The sequence below is a fragment of the Podarcis cretensis genome (assembly GCF_951804945.1).
Source record: "Podarcis cretensis genome assembly, chromosome: 9".
Taxonomy (NCBI): domain Eukaryota; kingdom Metazoa; phylum Chordata; class Lepidosauria; order Squamata; family Lacertidae; genus Podarcis; species Podarcis cretensis.
In genome coordinates this window covers 64037275-64064434 of record NC_137178.1, presented here as the reverse complement: position 1 = coordinate 64064434, position 27160 = coordinate 64037275, and the positions used below count along the sequence as shown (strand labels likewise).

General features: G+C 43.7%; 1 protein-coding gene and 1 long non-coding RNA gene across 5 annotated transcripts in view; both read right to left on the bottom strand.

The window, feature by feature from the left end:
* The window catches only part of ARAP2 (ArfGAP with RhoGAP domain, ankyrin repeat and PH domain 2), a 138981-nt gene extending 121032 nt beyond the window's left edge, over window positions 1-17949 (bottom strand). The window contains exons 1-3 of one of the 4 annotated variants that reach the window (XM_079989593.1): window positions 17720-17947; window positions 15661-15831; window positions 3669-4722 (exon numbers count right to left, since the gene is read on the bottom strand). In XM_079989593.1, coding sequence (XP_079845719.1) covers window positions 3669-4558 — 890 coding nt within the window. In that variant the 5' untranslated portion in view covers window positions 4559-4722; window positions 15661-15831; window positions 17720-17947. Of the gene's footprint in view, window positions 1-3668; window positions 4723-15660; window positions 15832-17719 lie in introns of all 4 variants that reach the window. The other 3 variants (XR_013842132.1, XM_079989594.1, XM_079989592.1) reach the window with 3 other exon arrangements.
* The window catches only part of LOC307223644, a 454922-nt gene continuing 440004 nt past the window's right edge, over window positions 12243-27160 (bottom strand). Inside the window, exon 5 of the long non-coding RNA XR_013842143.1 lies at window positions 12243-12628. This is a non-coding gene — a long non-coding RNA (uncharacterized lncRNA). The remainder of the gene's footprint in view (window positions 12629-27160) is intronic.

Below are 27160 nucleotides of genomic sequence, written 5' to 3'. Positions count from 1 at the left end.
TGCTAGCACCGCTGTGCTGTTCCATATCCCCCAAAGTTCCTTTACATTTCTAAGGACACACAGACTTCTATAATCTGTGCTTAACAAGCTGGAGGCAATTTTCAAAGACAGGTAAAGGTCTCAGGGAGGTAGGGAGAGAATCTGTCCCTTAGCCCTATGTAAGGAGAATAATAATATAGAATATTTCTTTTAAAAATCGAGGCATGAAAGAACACTAGATCAGTGCACTACACAAGGACACTAAACTTTTTCAGAGCTTGGGGAGGAATCTAAGCAGCATTAAGTATAAAAACCTTAGCTTCAAATTCAGCAGTCTGCATCTCTTAACAGATATCAGTGTCTGTGCATGGCATTTAATGCAATTCATTGAAAAACAAAGGGTGACCACAGTTCTGCAGCTTGTGCATCATGACCACAAAATTGAGGGCTGCCTATTACAGGGCAGAGGTGAATAGAGCGGATGACAAAAATGGTTTGAATGCAGTTCTGGTTTTCCCCTCTGAAATGTCTAGTTCAACCTCTCCCAAATCCTGAAGCTATTGCAATGAGCATTGCCCATTCCCCCACTTCATGCCACTGGCAGCTGTTGAATGGGCATGGAAACATATCTGAGATGATGTCAGAGCACATCATCTGTTTGAAGGCGACCTGGAAACTACAACTAATCCAGAATGCAGTAGCTAGACTGGTGACTGGGAGTGGCTGCCGAGACCATATAACACCTGTCCTGAAAGACCTACATTCAGTGGCATAGCGTGGGTTGTCAGCACCCGGGGCAAGGCAAGTAATTTGCGCCCCCTAACCCATGGATTTGCGCCCCCTAACCCGTGGATTTGCCCTAACCCCAGATGTTGGGCCCGGTGCGGACGGCCCCCCCTGCACCCCCCACGCTACGCCACTGCCTACATTGGATCCCAGTACATTTCCAAGCACAATTCAAAGTGTTGGTGCTGACCTTTAAAGCCCTAAACGGCCTTGGCCCAGTATACTTGAAGGAGCGTCTCCACCCCCATCGTTCAGCCCGGACACTGAGGTCCAGCTCCGAGGGCCTTCTGGCGGTTCCCTACCTGCGATAACTGAGATTACAGAGGACCTTCTCGGTAGTGGCACCCACCCTGTGGAACAACCTCTGTCAGGTGGTGGTGTGGTTGCTTGAGAGCAAACAGGCAAGACTCCGTCCTGTCTTTTCCAGGCTTTATTATTAGTGCAAACTATCTACAGTGAAGAGCCTCGCAAGTTCATCTCTGACTCACTCGCTAGCAGAATCTGGGAGTGGGCGGTCCTTGTACTTCCCCCAGCATAACAGTCGCGTGACCCCCCCAGCCTTCTCCTCCTTTCCTTGCGTTGAAACCTACTGCACAGACTGGGCACTGGCAAAGGGGTACTTCTCTCCTTTCTGGCCTGCTCAGCCTCAGTGTTGAGGCTCTCCCTTGCATCCCGTGTTCCTCCCAGCTCCTCTCCACTGAAGCTGGGGCTTTCCTCCTTTGCCATAGGAGGAGCTGCTTCGCAAGATCTTCGGAGGTTCCCTATAACACAACTGCCCTTCCCCCTCTCGCCTCTGACCTGATGGCAGTTCCCTGACAACCTCCCATCTGATGTCAAGGACATAATCAACTATCTGACCTTTAGAAGACATCTGAAGGCAGTCCTGTTTAGGGAAGTTTTTAATGTTTGATGTTTTGTTGTGTTTTTAATATTCTATTGGGAGCTGCCCAGAGTGTCTGGGGAAACCCAGCCAGATGGGCGGGGCATAAGTAATAAATTATTATTATTATTATTATTATTATTATTATTATTATTATTATTATTCTAGAAGTTACGGGGAGCAGGGACTCAGGACATGTCTGCAGTTTTCAAGGCCAAGCCCACATGTCTCATAAAATGGAATTATGTTCTGAAGTGTATTGCTTTGTGATAGTTGTTTTATTTTATTTTTTTTAAAAAAGGAGGAAGCCGGTCACTTTTAAATTATGTGATATCTATTTTTGACGAGTCTCTGCAAAATGTCTGCCACTCCTTCTGAGACTTACTTTGGACATCACATACTTCATTGTAAGGAGGCAAACTTGGATGTTACATCAGAAGAGTGATCAGAAGTGGTCATAGAGGAAACACTATACAGTGGTACCTCAGTTTAAGTACTTAATTCGTTCCGGAGGTCCATTCTTAACCTGAAACTGTTCTTAACCTGAAGCACCACTTTAGCTAATGGGGCCTCCTGCTGCTGCCGTGCCGCCGGAGCACGCTTTCTGTTCTCATCCTGAAGCAAAGTTCTTAACCTAAAGCACTATTTCTGGGTTAGCGGAGTCTGTAACCTGAAGCATCTGTAACCTGAAGCGTATGTAACCCAAGGTACCACTGTACTGTTACTGATTGAGTAACATTATACTGTTACCCCAATCTCTGTGGAATGGTAGCAAGATATTCCAGGGCTCCAGGCACTTAGCCAGGGTTTGTATTTCCTTGGGGGAATAATAATAATAATAATAATAATAATAATAATAATAATAATAATAATGTCTGACAACTGAGGCGTGGCTTCCGATTGGTTGCAAGAGCTTCCTCAAACCTAACCCTAACCCTCAAACGGAAGCCACAATGGATGTTCGGCTTCCAAAAAACATTCAAAAACCAGAGCGTTTACTTCCGGTTTTTTGGAGTTTGGGAGCCAAAACATTCGAAAACAAAGCTGTACAGGGGCCAAGGTTTGACTGTACACTTAAAGCAGTATCGTGCCATTTAAACAGTCATGGCTTCCTCCAGAGAATCCTGAAAACTGTAGTTGTTAGCAGACACCTATTCCCCTCATAGAACCACTATGTCCAGCATTCCCTGGGAAGAGGAATTGGTTGTTTAGCCATTCTGGGAAATGTAGCTCAGAGAAGACGCAGGGGCTGGCAGTCACTGATATAGGAGGCAACCCAGTTTGGAGGGCACCTTCGAGCCTGAAAGCACAAACTGCAGCAGAGGCAAGCACAGTTTTCATGCAGGAATGAGAAAGGCTACCCCTGCTAACACTCCAGGTTCTCTAACCGCACCTATTAATAGTTACCGAAGCCTCCCTTCCCTTATACCTAGGCTTGCCATACGTCAGAAAAACTGACATGTCCTGGTTTTCGGATGTAAGAATGGTGTCAGCAGCGGAAATAGCTCCAAAAGCTTAAAATCACTATTTTGGGCGAAGCTCAATAGTTTTAGGGTCTTCCTGAAAAAAGCTCAACAACTTTGCGGGTGTCAGAAATTTTACTTTTGAAATATGGCAACCCTACTTATGTTCTCACACGTTTATCCACATTTGTGTAATAAGCCACACTGGCCCCATCACCATCCCTGTTCTTCAACTCAAGAGCTCAGTCAAGAGACTGAGTTGCAAAGCAAGAAATTCCTGGTTCAAATATTGAATCAGCCATGGACACACTGGATGACCATAGGCCTCAGGCTCTCTGTCTGGAAATACACAGATTATTATTATTATTATTATTATTATTATTATTATTATTATTAATAATAATAATAATACCCCACCCATCTGGCTGGGTTTCCCCAGCAACTCTGGGGAATAAAACTGACTAACCTTTCAGAATTGTAAGGATTACTGAAACAGTGTACATGAAGCACACTGAGCACTCCAAAAGCACCACAAAACATAGAAATTTATTAAAGTTTACCTCATCAAAGCCTTCACCGCTGAGGAAGAGCCAGGTATTTTGGGAACCGGACGGTGCCTGAGCATGAAGGAGCGCGTTGGCCTAGGAGTTCCCTTTGTACTCTGAGTACAGGTGCGGTACAAATCGTTCTCTATCATTTCGCCTTTAAACTCAAAGAGCGGGGAGTCTGGTGGAGTATCGGAGAAGCTTTCCGGCTCTGAAAACTTCAAGCGCTCATCTCTGCCAGACTTCATTTCAGATGAAGAAAAACCAGAGGACAGAAATGATGTTTCTTCCGGTGTGTTACCTGGCTGAAAATCGACGGCTTCTGAGTGTACTTTTTCGCTGAGTGAAAGGGGTATCTTTTTGGACATCACATTTTTCACTGCATTCCTCGGAACAGAGGCAACATCTGTTGAGCATTTCAAGTCCTGACAGGATGAGCTAGGAGAATCCAAACCTGAAGACACGTTGTCTTTGACTTCTAATGACTCATGGTCTGAAAGTTTGCTATTATCTTCATACGTGTAATTACTGCCACAAGCCTTATCTGCCCAGTCACTGGCTATCCAGCTTGTTTCACCGCCGTTTGGATTTAGGATGTGTGTGCTGGAACTGCAGCAAAATGGCTGCAAACAGCTATTTCCCAGCTCTTCGGCATCATCAGTTTTCTGGCTTTCAACAGGCACAGATTTTTCGAGCATTTTTGCAAACATGACCTCCAACTGCTTGAGAATCCTTCTGCGGTGCCCAGTAGGAGTTATTCCAATTTGTTGAAGCACACTGTTGTTTATCCCCACACAGTCTCGCAAAGCATTATAGCCGAAGTCTTGGAAGTTCTGAAAGTATTGCCCCAGGTTGATGCTCACTAGGAATTCTTTTATATCCACATCAACGTCCCTGAATGACATACTGGCAACTTCATTCCTCACTTTCAGAGCTCCAAAACAGCATACAGTGCTATCCACACATATTCAGAAGCGAGACAAAATGCTTCTTTAAGCCCCCTGGACAGAATGAAATGTCTTCCACGAGCAGGAACAGCATATATAAATTCAACACACACCTTCAAATCCTACAGTGCGTGGGGAGGAAAAGAATATATGTATCAGAAAGGTACTTCATAGTCCAAGTTCAGCACTTTTTTATTGCTATAAATAAAGAACTTGAAGCCCTTTGAATGCTTTGGTTGTGGAGTACGTATCATCACAGAGCAAATAAGCATCTGGGCTTTTATTTTGTGCCAGAAGATTTTAAAAACAGATATCAGGTATGTGCTACTTTTCCTCTTAACGTTGGCTCCCTAAAGCTTGCACAATTATAGAAAACGACAAGAACGGAGCGAACACAAGCTTGCAATTAACCATTCGCCTGGTTGCCTGGGGTGAGGAGGTACCCTCTCCAAGCATTTATAAATTGGAAGAAACTGAGTTCTCTTTTTCTTCCAACAGGCCGAGTCTTAAACAAATATATATTAAGGAGGGAGGGCAAGATGCTTAGGGGTGTGGGGAGGGAGTCTTTCGGAGATTTCATAGAAGGTTGCAACTAAGCAAAAGCTCACGCAACCAAAAGAGCTGTATATGGCTTTCCTGTTCCCCTTGACTCCACTTCCTCTTAATATTATTATGAATTTGTGGGTGCCAGACCAGTTTGTGGGTTGGGGGGGGAGAGAGGAAGTAAGCTGTATGTTCACAGATTCCACTGCTGTAATAGCCAGGCCAGCTGGATGGGCCATTAAGAGAACAGAGAAAAAGGGGCTCTGTGCCAGGTGGGTAAATGGATGAGGGTCCTCTTCCAGCTCTCAGTTACTTAGAAAGACAACAGCTAGACTTCGGCAGCTAGACTGCTGACTGGGAGTGGCCGCCGAGACCACATAACACCAGTCTTGAAAGACCTACATTGGCTCCCAGTACGTTTCCCAGCACAATTCAAAGTGTTGCTGTTGACCTTTAAAGCCCTAAATGGCCTCGGCCCAGTAAACCTGAAGGAGAGTCTCCACCCCATCGTTCAGCCCAGACACTGAGGTCCACCTCTAAGGGCCTTCCGGTGAGGTTACAGGGAACCAGGCAGAGGGCCTTCTTGGTAGTGGCGCCCGCTGTGGAATGCCCTCCCATCAGATGTCAAGGAAATAAGCAACTATCTGACTTTTAGGAGACATCTGAAGGCAGCCCTGTTTAGGGAAGTTTTTAATGTCTGATGTTTTATTGTATTTTTAATATTTTGTTGGAAGCCAAGGTCAGAGAAAGACTAGGTTGGTGATATCCACGTCCCACATTGATCACCCCAGACCTTCTCCAATCTCGCTACCACTTCACCCTGACACATCCCGATCCTGGCAAGTGGTAGAGCCACTGACACACAGAAGGTGCTGCTGCTGCTCCTGCCTGCCTCTTCCCCACCCAGAACACTGCTGCCAACTTCAACCTCCGACCCAGAGCCATCTTTCCCATACGGCTTAGTGGTTTGGTGCACAAGGGCACCAGCCTCTCAGGGGCACCCCAGCGAGAGTGGGTGAGCTGTGCGGCCTTGCTGGCAGCCTCCCCTTTCCCTGTACACACACCAGCTGCACCCCATCAAACATGTGGCTGGAGAGCATGCAGCTTCCTTCCCAAGTGAGCGGCATGGGGGAGAGGTGCGCACCCCCCCCGCCCCATGGCTGGCAGTGTGCAGCTTCGCTCCCCCCACACTATCCATGGTAATTTGGGGGCACTGAGCGGATATTTGCACCCCGGCGCCGCATCTGCTAAAGACAGCCCTGCTTAGACCCTCCAAGTGTCCCTATTTTCCAGGGACAGTCCCCAATTTACAGAAGCCTTCCCAGTTTCTGATTTGATCCTGGAATGTCCTGCTTTTCCTTAGGACATCCCTATTTTCATCAGAGAAATACTGGAGGCTACGCAAACCTTGGTGAAGTCATAATACTGCACCAAGGGAGAGAGGATGGGGAAAGAATGTGAGTGACCTCTATGGGGCACTTTTGGTCTTTAAATACAGTGGTACCTCAGGTTACATACGCTTCAGGTTACGTACACTTCAGGTTACAGACTCTGCTAACCCAGAAATAGTGCTTCAGGTTAAGAACTTTGCTTCAGAATGAGAACAGAAATTGTGCTCCAGTGGCACAGCAGCAGCAGGAGGCCCCATTAGCTAAAGTGGTGCTTCAGGTTAAGAACAGTTTCAGGTTCAGAACAAATTAAGTACTTAACCTGAGGTACCACTGTATTACGTCTGCAACCAGCCACAGACTCATAGAATCGCAGAATTGTAGAGTTGGAAGGGACCGCAAGCATCATCTAGTCCAACCCCCTGAAACGCAGGAATGGTTCTGTGATTCTTTGAAAAAAGGATTGTTGGCAGCAATCACAGCCAATCCAACATTTGCAGGTCCCTGATCATCAGAAAAAATTATTTCATGGGAAAGATCCAGTTACGATCTTAGTCTTGGGAATCATGGGTGCAAGCACATGATTTGATTACAGGTACAACGCAGACTGCAAAAACAAAACATCAAGTTTCTCGCTAACTCAGTACTAAGTAACAGCTTCCCCAGTAATGACCAACTTCTTTAATGCCCTTTTGTGCATTGCTTCCCTCTTTTATGGAAATGAGGCAGGTCCTAACCTGTAGCAGTTTGCAGAAGGGTAGATAGTAATTGAAGCAATATAATCATAAGTCTTTAGGAAGTACCTGAAATACTTGCTTCTGCCCCCCCCCCTATATATTATTTAAAACATGGGTAGGCAAACTAAGGCCCGGGGGCCGGATCCGGCCCAATCGCCTTCCAAATCCAGCCTGCAAACGGTCTAGGAATCAGCATGCTTTTACATGAGTAGAATGTGTGCTTTTATTTAAAATGCATCTCTGGGTTATTTGTGGGGCATAGGAATTTGTTCATTTATTGTTATTTTTCAAAATATAGTCTGGCCCCCCACAAGGTCTGAGGGACAGTGGACCGGCCCCCTGCTGAAAAAGTTTGCTGACCCCTGATTTTTAAATTCTTGATTGAGGGTTCAAACAGCAGCCACGCAGCACTGCTTCCGAAGATCCCAGTCACAGAGACCAGCCTAGCTATCTAGTTTAGCTGCCTAAGAGAGAAAGTGCTGCTCAAAGGGGGAGATTCCATGGCTTCCACTTGCTGCACCTCAGTTCCCAATGGCTAGAATTATATTCTTCATTGCCTTGGCAATGTTGGCAGCCATATTTGTAGGCTCCTGATAAGGACGCAAGAAAGCAAAGATTTCCATTTCGCCCTGTGTTCATTGCACACAGTGTTGTTTGCATTCCACTACAGTGCACCTTCGGGCTTAACCGTTATTATTTGTGGCAGAATTTTACATAGCTGATTGCATTATGAACATGTTATTCCACACCATTCACTTCCCAATGTAACGGAAACGGAATGCATGGGGTGGGGGTGGGGTACTGAGGCATCTAATCATAAGCCTGCATTTTTATCAAAGCTTATATTTTTTGATCAGGGCCTGTATCTTAAAAAGCTTAAAGATTTTCAAATGTTTCATGCCAGGCAGAAGAGCAGCTGCCTAAGAACCTTGGCAATGTTTTTACTCCTAGACAAGGGGGCCCCCTGATTTATAGCAGAAAACAATTCTCAAAGTCGTAAAAAGGGAATTACAGGCTGAGAGCCAAGGTTACACTGATCCTACAAATTAAGGGTTGATAAATAGTAAAATGAGCCATATCTTCTTCCTAAGGTTAAAAAGGCCAAGAGCAAATTGAAAAGCAACTGGTCTGGCTGGCAGAAAGAGAGCATTTTTGGGAAGTCTTTTCTAAAGCTGTTTCTTTCTTAAACTAAGATCCTTTTAAGATTTCTTTTCCTTTTAAAAGGTTATTTATGTATTAAATATATTAGCTTAAATATAATTATGCAAAGGATTTAAGAAATGCTAGATTCTTATTTCATATAGTTGTAAGAGTTGTAACTATCCTGAAATTAAGTCAGCCACCAGCCCAGCCTCCTGCCAGACAGGAGACGCCAATCGAGCACTCCTGATATATGGTTGTCAGGCCTTTTGTTTAGAAACCTTCAAATGAAGGAGATCTCTCAATGTTGATGTGAACTCAAAATCCTTGACATATGTTTAAGATAAAAATTCAAGATTAACCATCTGTTTTGGAAGGCAATAGGGCAAGGAGGGCAAGAGGTGAGCTGGTAATTAAGATTCCTTGTTGAGACACATGTAAGATATATTACTACTTATTTGTCATTTATAGATAGAAGAATATATAGCTTTTTGATTCCCATAAAAGGACATGAGGAAATGGGTGTATCTTTTGTGATTGGTTCTAGCAAACAGCCAATAGGAATTTCAACCAGGCTGATTGGACAGAGGCAGCCACAGGAGGAGCAAGGGGGCTGGATTAAGGAAATATAAGTGCTGGCCAGAATGGCAGGAAGGCAGGCCAGAGCTTGGTAACCATATACCACTGTGCCTCATATTTATTTGTCTGACAAATAAATTATTATTTTAATTTCTCTATTGCTGCGTTGAATATTTCATTCCAGCTAAGCGTTAACCACAAGCAGGGTGCTACAGTACCATAATCAAGTTCATATAATTTGAAGAACTGAAAACAACAATAGCGACTACCGATTGAAATCATTGAATTGATTTCTGCTCCGGACATTAAATGAATAAGTGAACATTGACCATTTTCCACTAGAATTCTCTGACATCTCTAACTCCCCAGAGAGGCTTACCTGGCACCTTCATTACACATCTTTAGGCACCAGGCGAAAACATTCCCCTTCTCCCAGACCTTTGGCTGATTAAACAATCTATGGACTTTTAAATTGCAGGTGGGGAGATTATTTTGTTTGTTGTTATGTTGTGTATGTTTGTGATTTTATGCTGCAAACTCTCCTGTGATCCTCAAGTCAACAGCAGTATATAAATTATAAATTAAATTAAATTAAACTAAGGAGAAAGGGAAGAAACTATGTAAGAACCCAACAAGGGACAAGGATGTGTGCAAGTACAAACAGGAACAAGAAAACCCGCAGAGGGGGCACAGAAGGGACTTAAGAGCCTCAGATATTAGAACACCAGATTGATGGACAGGATATAATGGTGAAAGGAATGACATTACCCGAAACCAGGAAGAAGGGACGTTGGATAAAATTAGAATGAGAATTTCTTCTTATATTTTTTTTTATTTTTGGAATTAGTGTAACACTAATGAAATACTAGAATGTGCTGGAAAGGAATTAATTGGCTTTAGCAGAAAGGTTTGAAGGAGTTAAGTTTAAATATGGTTTAAATGTAAAAGTTCTGAATGTTAATGATGTTGAAATGAAATGAAGTGGTTTAAGTAACAAGGTAAAATAAGAATTTGCAAGAATGGATTGATATTAGATGAAAATTTGAGGATATAATACGTATGAATTTGCTGAACCAATTTTTAAATGGAATACAAAAAAGGGAGGTGTGAGGAAGTTAGGAAAATAAGTAAATCAATGATAAGAAATTAAAAAAGGATTTTTATTTTTTATTTTTTATTTTTCTTGTTATGTTAAATTTTGGTTTTTGTATTTTTTGTGCTTTTTGTGTTTATCGCTTTGTAACTCTTTTTTCTTGTTAAAAATCTAATAAAATATCATTTAAAAAAATTAAATTAAATTAATAAATAGATAGATAGCTCCTGAAGGCATGGCTGCACATATAAGATTGTATATGTTTTATATGAACCCAACTGTATCTGCACAGCTCTCCTTCCTCAATTCTTTTTTTTAAAACTAGGATTCACGCAAGGAGGCCTTGCACAAGACATTATCATATGTGTATGATGAAGTTGCACACTGCCAGGGTGAAGAGGTTATGTAGCCTAGGAAAGTTTATCAACCGGTTTGAAATTATCAGCTGATGATGGGTAGCTAACAACATCAAAGCATCCTGGTTTATCATCACTAGGTTGTGCAACAGTGCTTCCCTACCAGTCGTGTTTGCATAGGGCTCTGATTGTTCAAGTTATTTTTAATGGTTTACTGCATTTTCATTTCATTCCTCAACAGCATCTATATATCCAGTTATTAGGATACAGAAAAAGCAAGCAAAATATAAAACACTGTTTCCTTCAAACATAGCTTTAATATATCCAAGAGTATGCTTCTGAACTTTGCAAGGAATCTTATCCCAAGACTGAAATGGCATCACTAGTTTAACATGAGACGTATATAACAAAAACCACAGCTATTTATTATGTTTATATCTTGGCTTTCCACTAAGGAATTCAAGGTGGTGTTATTTCATTCTCCTATTTCATATCCTCCTAACATTTCTCCAATGAAAAGAAGCAGTATCTTTTTTCTTTTATTATTTTTTAAAAATGTTTAGGGGTACTCTCTTCTTGACTCAAGAAAATCACCATTTTATAGTTCAAATCATGAAAAATAAAAACAATAAATGGACAAAAGTACAAAGATTCACAAAATGTTTAGGGGTATGCGTACCCTGGCGTCCCCCCACAAAAAACCACTGAAAATAGGAATGTCCTATTCAACAACAACAAGAATTTTATTATTTATACCCCGCCCATCTGACTGGGTTGCCCCAGCCACTCTGGGAGGCTTCCAACAGATATAAAAACATAATAAAACATTAAAATTTTTATTTTAAAAAACCTTCCCTAGTATATAAGGCTGCCTTCAGATGTCTTCTAAAGGTTGTATAGTTACTTATCTCGTTTAGAAGAAATCTGAAGGCAGCCTTGTATAGCAAAGGGGTTTTTTATGTTTAATGTTTCATTATAACTCCATACCTTCCAGCATTTCTCTGCTGAAAATAGGGGTGTCATAAGGAAAAGCAGGACATTCCATTCCAGGATCAAATCAGAAACCAGGATGGCTTCTGTAAATCTGGGACTTTTCCTGGAAAATAGGGACATTTGGAAGGTCTGCTATATTATCCTCACAGCAACCCTGGGAGCGGTAGATTAGGCAGATTGAGGCTCAAGAATAGCCAGTGAGCTTCACAGCAGAGTGAGCATGTGAAGCTCGGCATACATACATAGTCCTAGTCTAACATGCTGGCCTCTGATGACAGTCATGTGAAGCAACTTAGGCAGCACACACACATGCTATCAAGGACCGACATGTATGTGCAAATGAGCTATCATGAATCTAACACACCAGGCAGAACATGCTCTGAATTCACCTTCCACACAATGCCCCATAAGGAGGGAGCAGCTCTGAGTCACCAAATATTGTACGCGCATGTGTAAACCAGCTCTGCGTCTCCACTGAGGATGAGGCATAGGTGCCAGAGACTGCCATACACCCACCTAAGAAACATTAAAAATATTACTCAGCAAGATTGCTGCTCCACCCCTCTAACACACACACACACACACACACACACAGAGGCGTTTAGAGTTTCTGGCACAAGTGCAGGAAAGGAATGACTTTATCAGCCCTACTGGCAAACTCAATTTCACACCATCCCACCCATGTAACTGAAGAGCCTTTTATTCCCCTGACAACGTTTAGGACATTGCTTGCAGAACGTATTTGCCAGCTCTGATAATCAGAGTCATTTGATTGGTAACCATGACACCCGTCTTCTTTTCATCTCAGCCCCTCCCTAAGAAGAAAGCAAGTATTCAGCCTGCACTAATTCTCCTTCCCACGTTTTCAAGCTCAGCAAACCGGCATCTTACTCATTACTTTTTATAATGGATTTTAGAGAGTCGTGGAAAGAAGGCTGCTGATTGAAATTAACCCAGCTATACAGCTTTCGGTACGGCTTGCAGAGTTTCTAATGGCGCTGTCTCGTCTTAGGCAATGCTTTGAAGAAAAGTTCAATGGTGCTTGAAAACATAGGGAAATGTGCTTCTTCAGTTGTGGGGTTCCCACAATATATAGGAACTCCCAGTATACGCAAGCAGGCAAACAAAGTGCAAGTAGACAAATAGGTACCACTCTGGCAGGAAGGTAAACGGTGTTTCCGTGCGCTGCTCTGGTTCACCTGAAGCGGCTTTGTCATGCTGGCCACATGACCCAGAAGCTATACGCCGGCTCCCTCGGCCAGTAAAGCGAGATGAGCGCCGCAACCCCAGAGTCGGCCACGACTGGACCTAATGGTCAGGGGTCCCTTTACCGTTAAAGTCTTATAAAGTGAAGAAGTCTTTCAACACAGATGAAAGCTAGATTTCATTTAAATGCGCTCAGGGGCCCCTCAAACACAACAATACAGTTTGGGAGCTTTCAAAGCTGCAATTTATGTTCCTGCACCTATTCCCATGAACAGGTTGAGGCCTGCTCCCAAGAGGTGCTAAAACCTGACTGTTGAAAGGTGACTGCCAATAAGGTGAAGTTAGCAATCAGAATTTTTTTTTAAGAAAGAAAAGGAACGATGTCAGTTATGCTTTGGAATGTGCCATCCATTGACAAGCACATTTGAATGCAGAAGATGCTCCCAGATGATGTCAGCTAGAAACTCCTGCTATACTCCTGCGAGTCTGATTCCTTGGTGATTGTGCATTATCTAGTTCTCATGTTGAGAAAAACAACAGTGCTCTCTATGTCAGCAGTACCAGCACACATTATCTCTGATCACCACCGTTTTCATAAAATAAAAGCAAGAGGGAAAGGATAAGAAGGTCTTCCATTTCAGCCCATTCCCCAGCGCAGAGCAAGTACATACAGTATTGTGTTTTTGTATATGCTGGAAGCTGCCCAGAGTGGCTGGGGCAACCCAATCAGATGGGCGGGGTACAAAGAATAAAAATTATTATTATTATTATTAAACTTCTGTCAGCCACACAAGGGCAATGACTTAAGACTCCACCATTCATTCCATGTTATATTAAAGTAAGGTAGATGTCTCTATGATAATCTGCAATGTGCATTTGACTATCTGACTTTTAGAATACATCTGAAGGCAGCCCTTGTTTAGGGAAGTTTTTAATGTTTTATTGTGTTTTTAATATTTTTTTGGGAGCCACCCAGAGTGGCTGGGGAAACCTAGCCAGATGGGTTGGGTACAAATAATAAATTAATTATTATTACTATTATGGATGAGGCAGCTTTATATTGCTTTGCTTAACTCTCAGAGAAAGGCCCTTGCTTCCACAGTTTCCCAAACTTGGGTCTCCAGCTCTTTTTGGACTGCAATGCCTAACATCCCTATCTAGCAGGGCCAGTGGTCAGGGATGGTGGGATTTGTAGTTCAAAAACAGCTGGAGACCCAAGTTTAGGAAACCCTGCTTTAGCCTAACAGAGCTGCTCCACTGCCCTTAGACCACCCAACAAAACACCCTCCACCACCCCATCTCAAGTCCTTGGGCCAACAGCTATCAGTGAGTGAAGCAACACTTGGGCTTCTATCAGTCCTTGCTTGGTCACAGTGTTGGCAACTATCTGGGAACGTGTTAGTCATGCAGGTGACATTCAAATGCTGGCAGTGACTAACTCCCATGTCCATGTGACAAGTACACGAAGTAGAAAAGGAGTTAGGCAATCAGTCCAGAGAGTGACCCAAGCAGATGTGTTGACTGAGGAGTTTAGTAGATTTTAGAGTTGCATACCATGCCATTGCAATCAGCTATCCAAAATCACCCGGTTTAGCACTATCCTATGTACAGTTGTTCAAAATTAGGAGTGCTCAGTAAAACATGAGCCACCAGGACCATGTAACGCTGGTCCTGAAAGTCTTACATTGGCTCCCAGTATGTTTCTGAGCACAATTCAATGTGCTGGTGCTGACCTTTAAAGCTCTAAATGGCCTTGGCCCAGTATACCTGAAGGAGCAGGTAAGTAAGAACGGTAAAGGACCCCTGGATAGCTAAGTCCAGTCAAAGGCAACTATGGGGTTGTGGTGCTCATCTTGTTTTCAGGCCAAGGCAGCCAGCGTTCATCCACAAACAGCTTTCCTGGTCATGTGGCCAGCAGGACTAAACCGCTTCTGGTGCAACGGAACACTGTGAAGGAAACCAGAGCACACAGAAATGCCATTTACTTTCCCACCACAGCAGTACCTATTTATCTACTTGCACTGGTGTGCTTTCGAACTGCTAGGTTGGCAGGAGCTGGGACAGAGCAATGGGAACTCACTCCATCATGGGGATTCGAGCCGCCAACCTTCCAATCAGCAAGCCCAAGAGGCTTAGTGGTTTGGACCACAGTAGCACCCGCATCCCTCTATACCTGAAGGAGCATCTCCACCCCGTCATTCAACCTGGACAGCGAGATCTAGCACTGAGGGTCTCCTGGCAGTTCCCTCACTGCGAGAAATGAAGTTACAGGGAACCAGGCAGAGGGCCTTCTCAGTGGTGGCACCCACCCTGTGGAATGTCCTCACATCAGATGCCAACAGAGATGAGTAACTATATATGGTAACTTTTAGAAGACATCTGAAGCCAGCTCTGTATAGAGAAGCCTTTTAACGTGTAATGTTTTATTATTATTTTTATATATGTTAGAAGCTGCCCAGACTGGTTGGGGCAACCCAGTCAGATGGGTGGGGGTACAAATAATAAATTATGATTGTGATTATACTCTGGATGAGCTGTTCCCATTTCACACATGTGGCCCCAGTAGCGAGGAGAAGAAAATGGGTGAATTCTTGCTTCAAACACCACCGAGACATCTATAGCATGGAATGATGCAGCCAGGAAAAGAGACACAAATTTACGGGTTACCTCCACTTAATGCCTTAAAACATGGGCAGCAAATCTTTATATGCTGGCCACATGACCCAGAAAGCTGTCTGTGGACAAACGCCGGCTCCCTCGGCCTGAAGCAAGATGAGCATCACAACCCCATAGACACCTTTGACTGGACTTAACCCTAGAGGAACATCTCCATTGGTCTCAGGCTTGTCAGCAACCCAAAATACACCACCCACATCCTGATTCAAGGTGTTTATTAATAAAGGTCTTATCTGTCCCATGAGAAAGAGCTTACAACAACCACATGTTGATGCAAGCTAAATACTGAGGTGTATTTCTCAATGAACAGGGTGCCTACAGCAATGATATGGGAGTTTTATCTACTTACCTGGGAATAAGCCTCATTCAGCTCAATAGGACTTTATTCAGAGTAGACCTGCCATGTGTACGATTGCACTGTTAAGCATTTCCTCTGACTTTCAAAACATGTCAAGGGGGCTGATATTTGTGGCCTCTGAGCAGGGCAACATGTTGAAAGAAATCCCAGGGAAACTAATCCCTGAAGAGGAACAAACAAGAATTAAAGAGACAGCTCCCTGTGAACAAGCAGCAACTCATCTCAAGAGCAGAGATTGCTTAAGTGCTGCCACAGTGTGCAGCAAAACTGTAGGCTGAGCTCTCTGTACCTATATCCCATATGAATGGTACAGCTCAGTACAACAGGTTCACATACAAGTAAAAAGCCTTTTGAGAATACAGCCTCCCCGCCCCAAAGATAATATGTAGAAACAGCAATGCAGGGACTCAATAAAAATATCACTCTGCACATGCTCAAGAACACTTTCATATATCCATACTGTATTCTCGTACCTACAGGACCGCCTCTCCTGGTATGTCCCACAGAAGAACTTACGGTCTTCAAATAAAAACATCTTGAAGGTCCCAGGCCACAGAGAGGTTAGGCTGGCCTCAACTAGAGCCAGGGCTTTTTCAGCTGTGGCCCCGATCTGTTGGAACGCTCTGTCACAAGAGACTAGGGCCCTGCGGGACTTGACATCTTTCCGCAGGGCCTGCAAGACAGAGCTGTTCCCCCAGGCCTTTGGTCAGGGCACAGCCTGACTCCCTCCTTTGGCAATCTTCACAGAATCTCTAGCCCAATGGTTGCCATCAATTTGATTTGAATTAATTTTATAATGAATGATTTTAGAATGTTGTACTATTTTATTGCTGTTAGCCGCCCTGAGCCCAGCTTCGGCTGGGGAGGGCGGGATATAAATAAATTATTATTATTATTATTATTATTATTATTATTATTATTATTATTATGGCAGTGCCATAAGCAGATGCCATGGCTGAGCCCTGGAGAACCACAAAATAAATTAAACCCAGGCCGCCATTAGCCAGTCAGAGCAGAACTGTGTTCAGCTTTCAGATACACCAATTGCAGCAAGTCTCCAAGATGGTTGGAGAGACATGCTGCAACTTGCAAATTCTATTTGTTGTTACCTCACTGCCCAACGTGCAAATACCAGAAGCAGGAGCCGCCAACTTATTTTAATTGCCCCGTTCCTCTATCTTTACCTTCACATAAGGAAAAGGCTTCACCTGATTTCTGAAAGAAGGGTGGAAAATTCTACACATGAAGGGGCTCAATAAAAGTATATTTCAATAAGGTAGCAGCTCTAGAAATCATTGTAAAATCTTGCTTTAGAGTGCCTTTGAACTAAGCCATGAACTCTCAAGCTGCTTTCTTAACCTTCAGCTTTTCCCTACAGTTTAGGGATAATCACAGCAGCCTTCCTACCTTACAGGCTTGTTTTAAAAGGTACTGATATTAGGTATGCAAAGAGCTTGAACGCTCTGAATCAAAAGAAGCTATACTCCAAGCACAGTTAATAAAAGTAAACAGGGGACTCATTAGTGTGTGCAAATTTTGAGGGGGAAATCCAGATTTTTATGTAGAAATCTAAATTTCCTATATTGCCCAATGGCTGCTAATCTATGGCTCATTTAACACTAATAGTTTTGCAATTCCGCACCGCAAAGTTGACTGAATCCCTCAGCCGTGCCCTAAATTAGACCATCTGCAACATCACTGTAAACAAGCTGCCGCTTCTCATTAAATTCGTCTCGTTAAAGTGAGCGACTTTTCAGACCCTCCAATGGAAACGTAAGAATGGAAACAAGAAACGGAGGGGTTAGGTGAATGTTTCCCTCTGCGGCAATCCCACGGGTTAAACGCAAGTCAGCATTTCCCGGGACAGAGGTTAAGGAAGTAGGTCGGATTCCAAGAAAACTCCCCAAACATTGGGGCGGGGGGGGGGGAACGACGACTCGCTGCCAGAACAACCTGGCGGTGATTTTCTGTTTTCCATTTCCCCTTTTTTCTTTCTTTTTAACCCAAGTCCACCCGCCCCCCCTTTTTTTTTTTTTTTTTGCAAACTTACCCCAAGAATTCGGATCCCGCAGGAAGCGAGGAGCTGAACTTTACGCTCGCTTTCTCTTTTCTTTTCCTTCTCTCCGCCACTCCTTCCTTCTGATTTGCTAACTGGGCTTGGAGAGGCGCTCCTGCAAAGGGCTAGCTGGCCAGGCACGCAGGTAGGTAGGCAGGCAGGTGAAGGCGGAAGAGGCACCTGGAGCAGCCGGACTGGAAGCGTAAAGGCTGCGGCGTCGCCAGGGCGCTCTCCTGCGCGCAGGGCCCGGAGAGGCGGCGGCGGCAGCAGCGGCGGCTCCTCCGTGGGGCGGTCTCGTTCGGCGGCGGAGGGAGGAAGCGGAGGTTTTGCAAGCTGCAGAAAGTGTGCTTGTCCTGCCGCTTTCTTGCTGGCCCTGCGTCGGTTGTTCCAGCAGAATTTCTGCCTAGAATACCAGGCAGAAATTCAACTGGTGAAGTTTTTTCCCCTCCCTTAAGGTGAAGGGAGAAACTTTCTAACGCGGAGTAGGTGAACTTGACTAAATTATTATTATTTTTCAATTTAATCTTTATTGGTTTATAAACAATACATCCACCACCAATAGCAAAAAGGACAATGTATCTCGAAAAGGAAACAATAAAGTTAGTTTCTTCTCCTCCTGATGACTTCCGACCTCCTCTGCGTGGGTCCTTTATTTCCTTGTTAACTGCATCTGTTTTTCAATAAACGTAACCAATATTGCATGTTGTTTATATTCTTTTTAACCTGAGTTTTTACAAGAGGTATTCAAAGCATATTAAAGATTTGACGTGGGGACAATGTTCTTTTAGATATAGGAACTTTTTTTCCTGGGAGGAAACCCAGGGGGACGCATACCCCTAAACATTTTGTGAATCTACGGTTGGCCTCATTGAGGGGCAGTATTTCAATATGAGTAGGAAAATAAGAGTACCCCTAAACATTTATTTTTTTTAAGCACTGGTTATGACCCTCGGGGTCCCTTTCAACTCTACATTTCTGTGAATACCCTCCTTTACTTCTTGGATTTTGGTGTGCCAGAAGCTGCTGATTAAAACAGCAATCCTAAATCATGCTTAGTTTAGGCTGTGGTGGTCACTTTACAAACCTAGGAGTAAGCCCAGTAGAATTTAATAGGGTTTTGCTTCTGAGTAGACAGTGTTAGGATTCTGCTGATAGTAATGTGGTTGGGTAAGTTTACACCAGGCACGCCCAACCTGCGGCCTGCCATATGTTTTGGCCTACAACTCCCATGATCACTAGCTAACAGGACCAGTGGTCAGGGATGATGGGAATTGTAGTCCAAAACATCTGGAGGGCTGAAGGTTGGGGATGCCTGGTTTAGACGCTGGGCTAAATGGTCCTCACGGGCCTCCTTTCTCTTTAGATGGTGATGTATATTACTCCACTTGCTTCAGAATATATGCCAGCCCTGCTTTGTTTTGAACTGAAATAAAAAAATTAATAAATGTTCATAAATGTACCAAGCAAACACGTACATAAATATATAAACAACATGTCTGAAGCAACACAGGAAAACAGCTCTGAAACCATTTTGACGACCAAATGATTTCTCTGCAAGGTCGAAGGAAAATGGAAAAGCCTCCCCATTGTCTTTGCATTCACAAATCCTGTCTTAAGGGTATGTCTGTGTATGAATAGGGTGAGCCTGTGACCAGGCTCAGGAACTAAGTATTTATCATTACAAAAGACTGGCCAGGTTCCCCAGGGTATCCAATCAAGTAAGCATTAACAGGTAACCTGCCAGACAGGAGGTAAACAACGCACTCAGATTTCTGCTGCAGACCGCCCTTTATGTGATGTAGGTATGATGTATCTGGGGGTGGTCTTGGACTCCAGGGTGGGCAATTTAAAATGTCTATATAAGGGCAGGGCGGGCACACCTTTGTTTTGGGTCCTCCTCCTTCTCCTGCGTGTGAAGGGGGCACCCTGTTGCAACAGTTCAATAAAGATCAGGCTTACTAGCTGCATTTCTTCTCAATATTCTCTGGTTGGCCTCTGTTATTTTCTCCAACCGATGGAGAACCTTATTACAGAACCCTCTTGCTCATTCTGCTCAGTGGGACCTGGGACATCTTCCCCGAAGTCCTTCCATGATGACAACCTTAATAATAATAATAATAATAATAATAATAATAATAATAATAATAATAATAATTTATTATTTGTACCCCACCCATCTGGCTGGGTTTCCCAGCCACTCTGGGCAGCTTCCACAGAAACCAAAAATACACTAAAATCACACATTAAAAACTTCCCTGAACAGGGCTGCCTTAAGATGTCTTCTGAATGTCAGGTAGTTGTTTATGGCTTTGACATCTGATGGGAGGGCATTCCACAGGGCGGGCGCGACTACCAAAAAGGCCCTCTGCCTGGTTCCCTGTAGCTTTGCTTCTTGCAATGAGGGAACCACCAGAAGGCCCTCGGCACTGGATCTCAGCATCCGGGCAGAACAATGGGGGTGGAGACGCTCCTTCAGGTATACTGGGCCAAGGCCGTTTAGGGCTTTAAAGGTCAACACCATCACTTTGAATTGTGCTCGGAAATGTACTGGGAGCCAATGTAGGTCTTTCAAGACCGGTGTTATGTGGTCTCGGCGACCACCCCCAGTCACCAGTCTAGCTGCTGCATTCTGGATTAGTTGTAGTTTCCAGGTCACCTTCAAAGGTAGCCCCACGTAGAGCGCATTGCAGTAGTCCAAGCGGGAGATAACTAGAGCATGCACCACTCTGGCGAGACAGTCCGCGGGCAGGTAGGGTCTCAGCCTGCATACCAGGTGGAGTTGGTAGACAGCTGCCCTGGATACAGAATTGACCTGCGCCTCCATGGACAGCTGTGAGTCCAAAATGACTCCCAGGCTGCACATCTGGTCCTTCAGGAGCACAGTTACCCATTCAGGACCAGGGAGTCCTCCACAGCAGCCCGCCCCCTGTCCCCCAAAAACAGTACTTCTGTCTTGTCAGGATTCAACCTCAATCCATTAGCCGCCACCCATCCTCCAACTGCCTCCAGGCACTCACACAGGACCTTCACCGCCTTCACTGGTTCTGATTTGAAAAAGAGGTAGAGCTGGGTATCATCTGCATATTGATGGACACCCAGTCCAAACCCCCGATGATCTCTCCCAGCGGCTTCATATAGATGTTAAAAAGCATGGGGGAGAGGACGGAACCCTGAGGCACCCCACAAGGGAGGGTCCAGGGGTCTGAACACTCATCCCCCCGCACCACTTTCTGAACACGGCCCAGGAGGAAGGAGCGAAACCACTGTATGACAGTGCCCCCAGCTCCCAGCCCCTCTAGACAGTCCAGAAGGATGTTATGGTCGATTGTATCAAAGGCCGCTGAGAGATCCAGCAGAACTAGGAAACAGCTCTCACCTTTGTCCCTAGCTCACCAGAGATCATCAACCAGCACGACCAAGGCAGTTTCAGTCCCATGATGAGGCCTGAATCCCGATTGGAAGGGATCCAAATTAAGTCAAGGTTTCCAGCTTTCCAATGGGACACTGCCTTTATAATTGTAGATATTGTCAAGGTGGCATTATTAATCTCTATGTTGTCAAAAAGCCAGGTTGAATTGCATCATCATCATCATCATCAGTGTGGTGCAGTGGTTAGAGTGTCAGGCAAGGACCTGGGCGATCAGGGTTCTAATCCCTACTCCAGCATGAAGTCCACTGGGTGACCGTGAACCAGTCACAGTTTTTCAGTCTAACCTACTTCACAGGGTTGTTGTGGGGGTCAAAGGAATGGAAAACTATGAATGCCACCTTGAGGTCTTGGGTGGAATATAAATGAAATAAAAAATATATTTCAGGGCAAATTGGGCAGGTCTAAAGTATGTAGCCCTGAAGTCAGGGATACTTGCTTCCAACTAACAATACACAGACTGCGTTGGCTGTAGTTACTTGGGACTGAGAGCCCTTGGACTCTTTGGGATTCACTATTAAACAGATATAGGATTGCACTGGCTGTATAGCTCAAGTGGGATTCAACACGTTCTTGCTTGGGACTAAAAACCCTTTCAACCTTACCCAAAAATGGAATAAGAGGTCCCAACTAAAGAATGGCAACTTAAACTGATGGAATATGCGCAGCTTGCGGACCTAGCATATAGAATAAAAGAACAAGAAGAATATACATTTAAAGAAGATTGGAAAATGTTTATCGAATATATGGGGGGAACTGTGTACACCTGAAAATGTTGGCAGCATTAAGATAGATCCAATGGTGTGAACAAGTTTTGTTGGACGTAATAATGGAATACTGAAGGGTTTGGTTTATGTAAAATGTGCAGGGATTTATGATATGCAAAGTGAACCATGGAAAGAGAAGAAGGGCAGTCATTGATATTTTAAGGTTGTTTAAACGCATATTCTAAAGTGTAAAACAGAAAATTTAATAAAAAATATAGTTTTTTTAAAAAACACCTTTCAATCTTTGAGATTTACTATTAAATAAACATGCATAGGATCAAATTGGAAGAGGGTCAGAAACCTATATTATTTGATAAAATATATGTACTTTCCCTTTCTTTGGGTAAATCCAAATCAGATATGTCATGTTCTTAAAAATTATCCATACCACATTTTCTAATGAGTGCAATAAGACTATATGACCCTGGCAGGACCCCTAACATGGCCTGCTCTTACACTGTTAGCTTGAACAGCAGAAATTATCAGGCAAGGTTATACTTCAAGGCCTTGAGATAACCTTTATCAGCAGCCCAGAGTGGTGATCACACAACTATGGGGGAAGCTCAGAAGCTGGCAATTCTAAATGCAATCTCGGAGTGAAAGCAATAAAGCAAAATCTGGGACACAGGAATGCGTGGACAGCAAAACCCATAAAACACATATGGGTCATAGGATTGTAGAGGTGGAAAGGATCGCAAGTGCCATCTAGTCCACCCCACTGCAGTGCAGCAATCTTTTGCCCGATGTGGGGCACGAACCCACAACTCTGGAATTAAGCGTTCCGTGTGTATATTAAAATAGAGGAAGTTTCACCAAGCAAGCCTATACTCATGTTGAGACCAGGTCCAGCATGGCCATTGTTGCAGGAATTTGCCCCTCCAGCAGATATCATGCAGATGCAGCCCACTACCAAAACCAGCTCAATCGCTTTTGTGACTTTTGTGATTTGTCCCCACAAAACACTTCATCACACTTTCTTCCTATCTATTCAAAGGGCCTTTGCTGCATGATACCAAATGTAACAATTCACTGATAAATGTATCTGTGTACTGGCTCACTGGAAAAACTTCAGAAATTCATATAGACATGTGAGCTCAGCTACTCAGCAAGCCCCTCTGCCAGAGAGGTAGCCATTCCAGAAATAAGAAACCCAGATGAAAACAAAAGGGTGTGATTAACTTGGCTGGGAAACAGGGAAATGTAAATATCTTTTTTGTTACACTTGATGGGTGTTTGGTGGAGGGCAGGGAGAACCATGGGGCAGGGCCCAGGATGCTCAGATTACTGCCACCAGACCTCCCCTTTCATGATGTAACCATGATGTATGAGTGATGTAGTTTGGGAGGGGGTGTAACATGGGGATTAGCAGCTAATAAAAGTTTGGGGGCTCTTTTGTTTGGGACTTCCATCTTGTTCCACCTTGTGGCGGGTGGGAGTCCTGTCGCAACAGTCTTCAATAAAGACCAAGCCTACTGGCTGCTGTTTTGCTCTGGTATTCCTGGCTGGTGTCCTTGTATTTTTGTCCAAGGGAGCCCTCAGATTTCTCTGTTAACACCATTAATTCAACATAGGATGCAGTTTACATATAACAAGAATACACTTAAGGGAGAGGAGGATGGCAACACTACCAATATTTGTTAAATAATTGCAAACTGCACAGCCAATCAGGGGCTCCACCAGTGACAATGATTACATGCAACCCACAGATAAAAGTGGCTAGCAAGCTCACAATGAATTTAAACAAAGCCCTACACTTAATGAAGTTTTGGAGGAAAGTACTAGATTGTATAAATATTACTTTGGGGGAAAGCTAGCATTGTCGGAGGATAATATTATTTTAAATTATCTACCTGCCGGATGGAATTTGACAACTGGTCAATGTCAATGGATTCTCTGTTCCCTCATTACGGCTAAAAGATTGATATTGATTCCCTGGAAAGAAAAATCTATGGACCCCTTTATTCAATGGATGGAAGATATAACAACTCTTGCAACATACAAGTGGATAGCTTATAGACATAAATTGTGTAGGGACAAATATATTGACATTTGGAGTGCATTTATATAAAAAAAAACCTGAGTAGGTTATAAGTAAACAAACGTATATGTATTAGAATAATAATTTCACTTCCATACCTTTGTATTAGATAAGTATGTACGGAATTATTATGGTTTTTTGCCTTCCTTTTCTTTCTTCCTTTTTTGTATTTTTAAGCACTTTTTCTTTATTTTATATTTTTTCACTTTATTTTGTTTAATTGAAATATATATAGTGGTACGTCGGGTTACATACGCTTCAGGTTACATACACTTCAGGTTACAGACTCCGCTAACCCAGAAATATTACCTCGGGTTAAGAACTTTGCTTCCCCACAATGAGTGGTGCCAAGCCTTTGAATCTCAACATGTACACTACAGTGGTACCTCGGGTTAAGAACTTAATTTGTTCTGGAGGTCCGTTCTTAACCTGAAACTGTTCTTAACCTGAGGTACCTCAGGTTAAGAACAGTTTCAGGTTAAGAACGGACCTCTTAACCCGAGGTACCACTGTAGTGTACATGTTGAGATTCAAAGGCTGTACACTCAAATTCAAAGACTGCTGAGATTCAAAGACTGTACACTCAAATTCCCCAACTTCATTGTACCTTTTCTCCCTCTTTTCTCACATCAACACTCTGGTCAGTGACCAAAATAAATCAATTCATACATTCTCACATAAGAGCTCCCCCCGGCTGAGCTCTCAGTGTACACAACTTTTTATCTCCATAGCAGAAGAAGTTGTGGACTCCTGCGTGGAATTTGTATACTGAGGGGGATGTGTTGCATTTGGGTGATGAGCTACATTATAGCCCATCTAGGACAGCTCAGTCAGTAGAGCACGAGACTCTTAATCTAAGGGTGGTAGGTTCAAGCCTCACGTTGGGCAAAAGGTTCCTGCATAGGATGGGGTTGGACTGGACCCTTCTAACTCTACAGTTCTGTGATCTGTGATAATGTTGATGGAGCGGTTGTCAGCATGGAGGCAGGCAGGTATTTTCTCTCTCTCTCTCTCTCTCTCTCTCTCTCTCTCTTTCTCTCTCTCTCTCCCTCCAGTGGTATCTTGGTTTGCATACATTTTGCAAATGTCAAACCTGGAACTTCATATCCTGGCTTGCAAGTTAGATCCTCCTAACAGAGGGCCCATGTTGTGCTCAGCCCTGAAACTCTTCCCCAACCAGCTTGTGGGTGGGGCTTGCCCCGCTCCAAGCTGGTGGTGCCACAGTTATGCCAATGGCCTTTAGCCAATCAGCAGCGTGGCAAGGTTGGGGGTGGGGGTGTTTATTTGGCAGCACGACGTAGGGTCCTCCTTTTGCTTCGCGCTGCCAAACACCCTCCCACCCACCCGTTAATTAGGTTGTGTTTGGCCTTGCTTTGGACTTTGGTTGGTCGCCTGTTTTGGAACAGGGGCAGGGTAGGAATTTTTTCTAATGTGGCAGATTGGCTGTGGCCACTTGATTTTTGCCTACCTCTTAGCAATCGTCACAACTTTGTAAGGTTTGGCAGTTAGGCATTGGTTTAGGGGAATGTGGGGAGGGGAGGTGCAGCCATCACCTGCCCCTCCAATGAATAGGGTATTCCGTTAAAGGAATCCAGGGGTCTGGATCTCGTCCAAAGCCCAGCGACGGGCTAGGGCCATGCCAGGACCCCATGGGAAACACAGGGGTGAGCACCAGTCTATATACATTGATGGAGCTCCCCCTGTTGGTTGTTTACCCTTCCAGCAGGGTGGGGCAGGAGCCAGATACAGTTTGATACCAATGCCTAAACCAGTCTTCCCATCATAGTCAGTGGGAAGGAAATTAATTGAGTCAGGTCCAGGGCAGATTTAAGTTATGGTCTTAATGGGAGTGTGGTTTTAGTTTAGAGGGATACGATACAGTGTTTTAAGTGTATTCCTCCCCTTCATCCCACCTTCACCAGTGGAGCAACTGGGCCAGAGATTTGCACATTTCTATCTAAATCTGGTACCAACTCATGCAACAGCCTTCAGTATTTTTTGTGCTTCTATTATGCACATTTTCTCATATAGCCAAACTCATTTGTGAAGGAAGTTGTCTGCGGAAGGTTATTTTATAGTTTGGCTCCCTGCACAATAGTTTATATGTATTTCCTCCCATTTTATAGAAATGAGAAAGCACAGTTTATCAGATTCTATAAGACATCATTCCTTGTTGTAACTGAACGAAAGTTTCAGCACCCTGCAAATTCACTTACATTGCAGTAAATCCGAGTCAAAAAGAACCTTACAAAAATCAGAAAGGAAATTGCATTCTGTGAACCTGATGCAATGCTTATATTGCAAGGAGGACAAGACAACATTATTCTAAGAGCTAACAATGTTCACAGCCTACTATGGGTTTGCAAATGTCAGCTGACAGCTTTGAACATGCCAGAGATTTTATTATCTGATATTGTCCTTTTTTTCTGAGCTTCCCCGTTAGCATCATTGGGAAGATTTTTCTTTCTCTCTCTCTTTTAAAGAAAATACAATTGCCCATTTGAAAAGTGATTTGAAATGGCGCTTGGAAATTCTCTGCAAGGAGCATTTTATTTGCCAACCTGGAAATGTTGCATGCTGAACAAATGAAACAGACGATGCACAATTATGGAAGGAACCGTTGGTCTGTTTGAGCATTGTCTCCAAATGTCTGCTTAACCATACTGGTTTGCACATCAATCTCATATACTGACACAACTTAAAGGTACAGTGGTACCTTGGTTCTCAAACGCCTTGGTACTCAAACACCTTGGTTCCCAAATGCCAAAAACCTGGAAGTGCCGTATTTTTCGCTCTATAAGACGCACCAGACCACAAGACGCACCTAGTTTTTGGAGGAGGAAAACAAGAAAAAAATATTCTGAATCTCAGAAGCCAGAACAACAAGAGGGATCGCTGCGCAGTGAAAGCAGCGATCCCTCTTGCTGTTCTGGCTTCTGGGATAGCTGCGCAGCCTGCATTCGCTCCATAAGATGCACACACATTTCCCCTTACTTTTTAGAAGGGAAAAAGTGAGTCTTATAGAGCCAAAAATATGGTAAGTGTTCCAGTTTTCAAACATTTTTCGGAAGCCATACATCCGATGCAGCTGTCGGATATTATTCCTGGGGTGCCTGCACCAATCAGAAGCTGCGCCTTGGTTTTTGAATATTTCAGAAGTCAAACAGACTTCTGGAATGGATTAAGTTTGGCGCTTTTGTTTT